At 45.1% G+C, this 8,859-nt stretch overlaps 1 protein-coding gene across 1 annotated transcript in view; it reads right to left on the minus strand.

Annotated features, from left to right (window-relative positions):
* The window catches only part of Tap42 (immunoglobulin binding protein Tap42), a 30,601-nt gene extending 21,746 nt beyond the window's left edge, over window positions 1-8,855 (minus strand). The window contains exons 1-3 of the mRNA XM_077627628.1: window positions 8,701-8,855; window positions 8,388-8,500; window positions 3,555-3,639 (exon numbers count right to left, since the gene is read on the minus strand). Of these exons, the coding sequence (XP_077483754.1) occupies window positions 3,555-3,639; window positions 8,388-8,500; window positions 8,701-8,826 (324 nt within the window). The 5' untranslated portion in view covers window positions 8,827-8,855. The remainder of the gene's footprint in view (window positions 1-3,554; window positions 3,640-8,387; window positions 8,501-8,700) is intronic.
* Window positions 8,856-8,859: the final 4 nt, after the last annotated feature.

Here is an 8,859-nt window from a genome sequence, read left to right on the forward strand (position 1 = left end):
AGAAAACTTTCTGGATGTCAACACTGGTACAGTAGTTATGAAGACCATGTCAGTTTCTTTCTCTCAACACAACCATTTCTGTTTCAACTGCATGTAATTTTATTCTGCTTGATGCTTTTGTGCATCTTTCCGTCGTGACAGTCTCATCCGAGCTTGTTTGCTCGCAGTGTAACAATGAAACAACAACTATGAGCATTCCGATACGATAGGGATGCGACCGAAAGTGTCGTTTAAAGATATGCAGTCGGCAAAGCAAAGAAAGTCTTCTTTTTTCAGTCAATTTAGCTCCCTACAATGTTTAGCATGTGGTTGGAAGGTGACCAGTGATGTGATTGACAGAAGTCACCTCGCATCAGCTTTTGGAGCAGCCAAAAGTGCTTTCTGGTGCAGAAAAGTGAGCGTTTGGCGCAGATATATGCTGTATTTTCTGGAGTACAATTCGCGGTTCTTTTCTAGATTTTTCGTCGCTGCAACTTATATACAGTCAAAAATTACGTGCCACCACATGCCATCTCTTGGCATTCCCATGAACTATGTTTTAAAAAAGAACACCGATGCCGAAAAGAGGAAAAGAAAAGAGTTCTTAGAAAGTTTCAGTGCATCGCAGTCCACTACCATGATTTGCTTCCGCGGGGACCCAGCTGCACCTGCGCAGTGACAAGTGTGTGCTCCTCGATCAAGGCAATCTGTGCATGTGCATGTAGCTCCCTGCGGAAGCAGTTCACGGTAGCAGAATGGGGATCATGCTATGTTAAAACAGTATTTTTAAATGTTATCCTGTGGGCAGAATCACATAACCTTGCTACAACCAGACAGAATGCAGCAGCAGCATGTAGCGTGCACCGCCGCCACATCCAGTACAGTCACATTCTCGAAAGTTTGGATTTCAGCGTCATATTCGTACGGCGTCTCATGCATCGTGCGTTGTTCGCCTGCGAGGCGAAGAAGCTACAATGCAAAAGGTTCCATGCCATTGAATATGTGCTGCAAAATGGAAACCGGCAGCAGGGAGAATATTGAACATGAATGAAAAAAATAATATCTAAGACTGCCGTAAGCCCACAAGAATGCTCCGGTCGATAAGCCAACAAAAAAGGCAGGCCTCGTGAAGAATTAAGGTACGCCTGTCAGAGCTCGAGGATCACACTCATCGCCGAAGCAATCCTAAGTGCGTTTTTATAGCGCTTATCGAATTTAGTCAACATTTATTTTTAACGCGGATTACAGAGGCTATGCAGCACCACCATTCACTTCAAATCGGTGGTAGCCCATCTTTTTTGGTAAGGACCTCACGAGTTTGAATCGACTGGCAGGAAGATTCTTAAATGAAATTTGCTTGGCAATAAATGCGTCCTTTGTTCCAGGACAAATGTACAGTCTGAACGAGCCACAGAATCGATTTCTACTGGTAATAATAACTGGGTGCTGTCCTGAGTGTCCCTTTAAGTTGGCTTTTAATTAAACACAATTTTCTCCCCAATCAAATGCATCCTTTGCAGCCGGACAAACGTCACAGCACCCAGAAAGAGCTATAGAATTGACTTATTAAGAATAAAAATTATGGTTTATGGGAGTTTAGCGTCCCAAAGCGACTCAGGCTATGAGAGACGCCGCAGTGAAGGGCTCCGGAAATTTCGACCACCTGGTGTTCTTTAGCGTGCACTGACATAGCACAGTACACGGGCCTCGAGAATTTCGCCTCCATCAAAATTTGACCGCTGCGGCAGAGATCGAGCCCACGCTTTCGGGTCAGCAGCCGAGCGCCATAACCACTGAAGCCACCGCAGCTGCTTAAGAACAAAAATTGAATGCAGTTGTTCTCAGCATCCCTTTAACATTAAAACGAGAGAGACGTTGAGGACAAGTGCATTCAATTTTTGTTCCTAAGCAACCGCCGCGGTGGCTCAGTGCTTATGGCGCTCGGCTGCTGACCTGAAAGACGCGGTTCATCCCTTTAACATTAAAACCAGCGATGGCTGTACAGCTGTCGGTTAGAATGCAGAAAAATATGCCTTCAAGGATTCACAGTTGCTAAGCTATCACATTGTATAGAGAAATGAGCAACTGTAAAAAAAAACTATTCCCAAAAATCCCTTCTTTCTCATAACCTCAATGTATAAGCAGTTTCAATTACCATTGGTTCGACAGTTGAAAGAAAAAACGCCAAATATTTTGGCAGGGGAACACAAGGGTTAACTAGCCCTATGCAGAATCTCCTAATGAAGATTACCTGAACAGAGTCCCATCTGACACAGGTAATCCTCAATTAGGTGAGAACACATCACACAGTAGGGGCCAAAAATTTTGTGTCTCCAGATATGACCAACTGGGAACAAATAAAAAGTAAGCAGGTATTCTACTTTGATACCGAAGACTACACTGAGGCTGCCCGACTCATTAAGTCACTGGAAGCTTTAAGCATAGCCTATACCGCCTGGCACTACCACATACAGTATCCACTAGCCTCGTGTGTACATGCGTCAATGGCCCAGGCAAGCTGCAGGCCAAGTAAAGATGCATGAGGCACTCCAGGGGCCATCTACACACGTGTACTGGTAGCTGGCAGTTGCGGTAAATGGTAGCACTAGGCAGTATATTACGCTATGCTATATTATGCTATGACTCTATCATTTCTGTGACATTATTTACAAGTAAAAAAACCGGATGGCGCAGTATTTTTTTGTACAATAGATAATGAACAAAGGATGCAAATTTTCGTCTCATAGCCCTGTTAACGTTGGTGACCTCCTTTTAATATTGAAGTCCTACACCTGACAATAACCTCAAAAGTAGCTTCATGCTTTCAGAAACTGAGAGTGCAACTCCAAGGCAGAGATTTGTGCCTTCACACACTTGCACACATGACGTTGACTCGGGTTTTTCACCACGACTCAGAGGGAATAGACCACAGCATAGAAATTTTCTGTGACCAGCGTTAAGCGAGTTTACTTGGCAGTTCCAAACTGCCAATCCTAATAAAAAGAACAGAACACATCGAATCTGGCAGTTAAGTGCATGTAAGCAGATGATAGGTGCAAGGCATCAGCACATAAACTACAAGGCAATTTTAAACTGCTCATTCTTAACGTTGCGTGGCTGCCTAATGGCAGATCTGTAAAGTACGAAAATAGAATATACTAACGTAGTTTTTGTTTTATGAAACAGAAAATGTTAAGGCAGTTTTAGTGACAAGTGCATCTGTCTAGTGGCACGGCCGGGACATTCAACTGAGCAAGTTCCACTCGGCCAGCTGTAGCTATCGCGTCACTCCAGGTTTAACCAGAGCTAAACCACTGCCAATTTTTTAAAACTAGTCCCACCATAGTATTTGCACATCTGTCAAGCACTAGCGTGCATGATCAGCACTTTATTTTTGCTTTACTCAAGACCAGTGGTAGCATTACTAGGGATGGGTGTGACGTGAGAAAGCCAACTGAACGAATTATGGAAGAAATCCATTGCTTGGCAAAATAATTTCAAGCACTGTAGTAAAGTTGCGCAAGTAATACCTATGAAACTAGAGAATAATTCCAAAGTGCTTGCTCAAGACACACCTCTGATAACCGCAGGATTTCACTTCGGTCTGTAGTAACCTTCTTCTGGGTCAGAGATCCAAGCAATGCTGGCAACAGGAGAAATCTGCAGCATTGGAAAGTAAGGGTTGCAATTACGGCGATGAACACAAGACATGCAAAAAACTGGCGTGGACACTGAAGCTCCGCCTTACAGGTACGACATGTAGCGTTAATGAGTTAATGCCCCCATATGCAGAATTGGTCATTCTATACTCAACATTCATAGGTCCCTGGGAGTCCTGATACCACTCCTGGTGCAGTGGTGCAGCAGTTAAGCGATGGCCGTGCAATGGCAGGCATTGCCATTGGTGGGGCTTGTGCAACCTAGGTTGCTCTTCCTGAGCAACCTTGCACTGCCAATCATTAATTTAACTGCCTCCTGCCACGGTAATCAGTTTGCTCATAATCCGGTGAGCAGGTTGTGATGACGCCACAAGGTCACGTGACTTAGGCTTCCCACCTAGGTAGCATCTCCAGGGATTTTTTGCTCACAATGCGGACACCAATGATGCCGATGCCACATTTTCTGCGCAATGGGAGCCCTAAAGCTATTGCTTTAAAATCCTCACATTGTCATGAGTAACAGCACAGCACTTTTGGATATGTTGCAAGACCCACCAATCAGTAGAAAGCGCCAAAATTTCTATCAGTGCATGAGGCGTAGCATAAAAGTGGGCTAAAAAACATGTGCACCTTATTTCATCCCATGGCGTGGTATAAACAAACCACAAACAAAGCTGAGATTTTTGCAGTAGCCTTTCTCAGAGGAGGCTTTCCAGCACTCTTCTGATGCACTAAAAGAACAAACAAAGGCAGTTCTCAGTGCACTAAATCCCATTGAAATATTTGCCAAGCTGTGCGTCCTCAGTAATGCACGGTGATAACCAAGACACATCTTTGGGCAAACTGAGTCTCTCCTTAAGCTGGCACAATCTGCCTAGTTGCTGGGTAGCAGAGAAGATGAATTCTGGACAGCACAAGGTTGAACAAGGGGAACGAGGGAATCATCAGTTTGCTGAGCAATGTTTCAATAATAGGTCACGCTGGGATGTTGGTTTGCGAACTGAGGTTTTCCTCTTACTCCCGTTTTTTTTTTTTGTGCCAGTTGCCTAGCTGTGACATTTTTACTGCCTGGAAAAGCTGCCTATTCCAATTATCAGCCATAACAATCAGGGAAGCATACTGGCACTGAAATTTCGAACAGCTAGTAAAGCATGCTGTAACTGAAATATTTTAACGGCACTGAAAAATAAGCAAGAACTTGTGCATTTCACTATAAAAGCTTTCTACAAGGCATCCTACAACACACAGAGGACTCCTAGGGGATTTCGCTATGGTTTTCCTTCTCTATGCTTGTTCCGCTACTCTGGGTGATGCTTCCCTTGCAGCACATAAATCACAACGGTGACCTTTCGCAGCAGCATAGGTGTGTGTATATTTGGTTTGGGCATGAAACTAAATTTAAGGTCTACTTGTTTTGGCTGCACTTTCTGCACCAGTTCAGGAGGCGCAGCACTTTCGCACTCGATTGGCTTTGTGCTGCACGAGTTCTTCCACACTAGCCTCCTGGCGAGTTCTTTTCGTGCAAGCAGTGCAAGGTGCTTAGTGTGCTCCATAGCAGATGGCTCCACGGCCATGCTTGCTTTGGTGAGTGGCATTAAGACGGCCGCGTACCTGTGCTAGGCGCAGCACCTGTTGCGTGCCCTCACCAATGACCTGGAATGACAGTGCATGTGTATGCATGCCTGTGTACGCACGTGTAAGCGACAGGCTGGCAGGTGCACTGCATAGGGGGTTCCCAGCCTCGCATTTTGCTTTACACCATTTCTCTTTTGTGAGCAAATATTATTATTACACGCAGCACGATGGAGCGTTTGTATAAGAAGTAGATGGTGAGATGTTTTTAATACGTGAATGATGACAATGTTTGTGATGACTTGCTGCAACATCATCTGCACCTCCGCTTACAGTAGTGAATGTCTCTGAGGTCGCTGTTAGCCGACGCCTTCGCCTGCCAGTCTCTCACAGTCACTCCGCCACACCGTCCACCGACAGTGAACACGAGTTGTTGTTCAAGTTATCAGGCAACTCTTTTCTGCTGTAACTGGCGGACAACTGCCAATTCAGATAGAATGGCAAAAGCATGAAACACATGTATAACCTGTCAAAGGTCATCTCGTGCAACAGTCTGAATAACTTCTTGAATTCAAAGTTTGTTGCCTCTTTGAAGTACCTGTCAGCCTGCGCCACTATGCGAAACACAAAGGATAGTGCGGTATCAAATTCTCCATCCCTTTTGGAATTAACAAACTTAATGGCCGCTCTACGAGATACACGACTTCGAACAAATGCACAGCGTTCAATACAATTAGTACAACACCACACTGAGAGTACTAGTATGGAGGTTAGAAGAGGCAGTGTGAAGGGCGACGTATCAGCTCCTTGTGAGTGAGAGGCGCGATGTACGATGAAACTTGCCGGCCCCGCAAGGGGCGCTGAAGCGCACTGGTCTGCAAGGACAAGTCACCGCACGGGTGGGTACAGTAGCGCGGGTGAGGTCCACTGGGCAAGTGTAAACATGTAGACTGCATGGAGCGAGCTCGTTTGCATATGGATCGCTACCACTTTGAAAGTCACACGTGTGCCACTGTGATTATTTTGAAATGTGAAGTTGGTGATATTGTACTGTTCCTGTGCTATGTTTTGAACATGTTTTGTACCCGCAAGCAGAAGCAGGTAAAGAATGTGCAGTACCAAGGCCTCCCTTTTTCAGACCACCTAAAGACGCAACTCAACGCGAACTGCGGTAGTGAAATATCAAATGTGCTAACAAGGACAAACATTTTTAAAATTGTGCGACTCACCTCTTCACGCCTCCAGTATAATATTTCTTAGTCAACCTTCCGTCTTTTTTAGTGCCGTCTGGTCTCCTTTTCATACTCCGCAGATATGTTACATGCAGTCCCTCCTTGATCCCATAAACATTCATTTGACAGATGTCCGTCAAATGTATAATAACTCATCTTCTGTCCAGATTGAATTCGATGACATTTTCCCATCGGATGCAAAGCTGCAGCCCTTCCCGCTTCTTCAGGGTCTGTTGCAGGACCACCTAAGGTCCTTTCCCTCTCATGTTCTTATTGCTACCGATGCCTCACAGGATCGCGAAAAGGCAGGTGTGGGAATTTTTTTGCCTTCACTGGGTTGGTCTTTTTCTCTTTGTCTTCCTGACTTCACTCCAATTTATCTGGCTGAATTATTAGCAGTAATCTTAGCCTTACGAAAATTAGAAACTACCATTTTTGAGGTCGTGGTTATGACGGACTCTCTGTCGATTTGCTCTTTGTTACCCTCACCCACTGAGTCTCAGGCATTACGCCTCTTTAAGTTCCTGATTCCACTCCATCTAAATTTGGTAAGGTTGCTTTGGGTGCCAGGTCACATGGGCTTTCATTTAAATGAGGTTGCAGATTCCTTAGCAAGAGCCTCTCTCTGCGGCCCAATTGTTGCTGTTCTGCTAACCTATGCATATATACAGCTGCGGTGAGGTTTCGCAGCTACACAATATTTCAGGAATTTATTGCTTTGGCTCTTGCATCATCTCCCGAATATCAGCATCTTCTGCATCCTTGGAGTAGCAAAGACTGGTGCTCGCGCAGACTAGACGTCTCTTTCACGCATTTGCGTTGCCGGGTTCCCCTTCTAAATTTCTACCTTCACAGATCTGGTCTGAAGGCCTCCCCATTGTGCCCTTTTTGTGCTGAACCTGAGGCAATAGCTCACTTCCTGCTGTTCTGCCACCGCTTCTCTCACTTGAGGAAGCGTCTTTTGCAAATTCCATTTCATCAACTGGGTTTGCCTGTGTCCTCCGCGGTTGCTCTTTCCATTGGCGCTTCTTTGCTTGGACGAAGCGACAGGAGTGTGCGCTCTGCTGTGCAAAATTTCCTTCAAGAAAACGCAGCGACTACCATTCTAATTTCTTTTTCCCGCTCTCAGTCTGTACGACATTGAAACATTACAGGCATTGTATACTATTATGCACATTAAGCCATTGTCCTGTCTTCGATCTCCAAGTTAACAGGACCCCCTGTCCTTGCGTTTTCCAATCTATCAGCCTACATACTATTACCACTCCTTTTCCCTTCAAAACTTTCCTGTATCCAGCAATTGACCGCCTGTATCTTGGCCACTCCCCTGCAGTGGGTATGTGCCAGCAACGTCTGAATACTACTACTACTACTACTACTACTACTACTACTACTGCTACTACTACTCTGCGGGCCCCGCCGGCTCCCGCACGTCACACTGCCCCTTCTAGCCACCATAGCACTGGTGTCAGGCTACACTCGCGCCGCAAGAACTGGCGCTGCACTGGCATGACACTTTTGTGAGCTAATGGAGAATGTGCGGCCAAACTGAAGATGCCTCTAAATACCTTTCAAAAAGTTACTACTGCCATGTGTGCACCACCTGCAGCAATGCCTTCGTACAGCGTTACACTTTCGCTCTGTGCGCAGTCATGCACTCATTTCTGAACGCGCTTTTTAACTCACATTTCAACAACCTTTGAACACAAATATTCAGCATGCCATACAGCATTTTATAAGGAGCAGAGATTCTAAAAAAACAAAACATGAAGAGCATGACAATATAGGCATGACGCAAAGTTAAGACATCACGACTGCAATGGCTAAAATAGGTTCCCAATCTAGTACAACCAAAATAAGTGGGGGCTTTAAATGGCACATGCAAAGCAGTGACAAACATATGAGGACAGGGATACATCACTTAACTTTGTAAAAACTGTCTTACTTGAGATGTGAAGTGGCTACTTCTTCGATTTCTTCATTTTCACTGAAGATCGCGAGTTCACTGACGAGATGCGTCGCATTTTCAAACTGTGACGTTGCCTCGCGAACTTTGTCCTAGACAAAAGACCAGCATATATGAATATAAAAAACCGTGCACAGAATAGTTTGCTGCATACTCAAAACAACGACACGTTATTTGCCGACTACTGAGGCGCGCAGCACTTGGCACATCCACAGACGACAATGATGAACCCCGAGGAGTTCAGTACAAACAAGAGGTTAGTAGTCAAAAGCGCCGTTACAAATCTGCTCACTTGGTAGGCTTTGTCATTTGCGCTGACTGTCGACTTTTCGATTTCTAGAAACAAATTAAATCCACTGTCAAAGAGGTCGTTTAAAGAACCCAAATTGCCTTCTCCGCTACCGTTGCTGTCACCCATTATGGAGTCCCCCAGGTTAGACAACTGAAACCA

The sequence above is a fragment of the Amblyomma americanum genome, chromosome 6 (genome assembly GCF_052857255.1).
Source record: "Amblyomma americanum isolate KBUSLIRL-KWMA chromosome 6, ASM5285725v1, whole genome shotgun sequence".
NCBI lineage: Eukaryota > Metazoa > Arthropoda > Arachnida > Ixodida > Ixodidae > Amblyomma > Amblyomma americanum.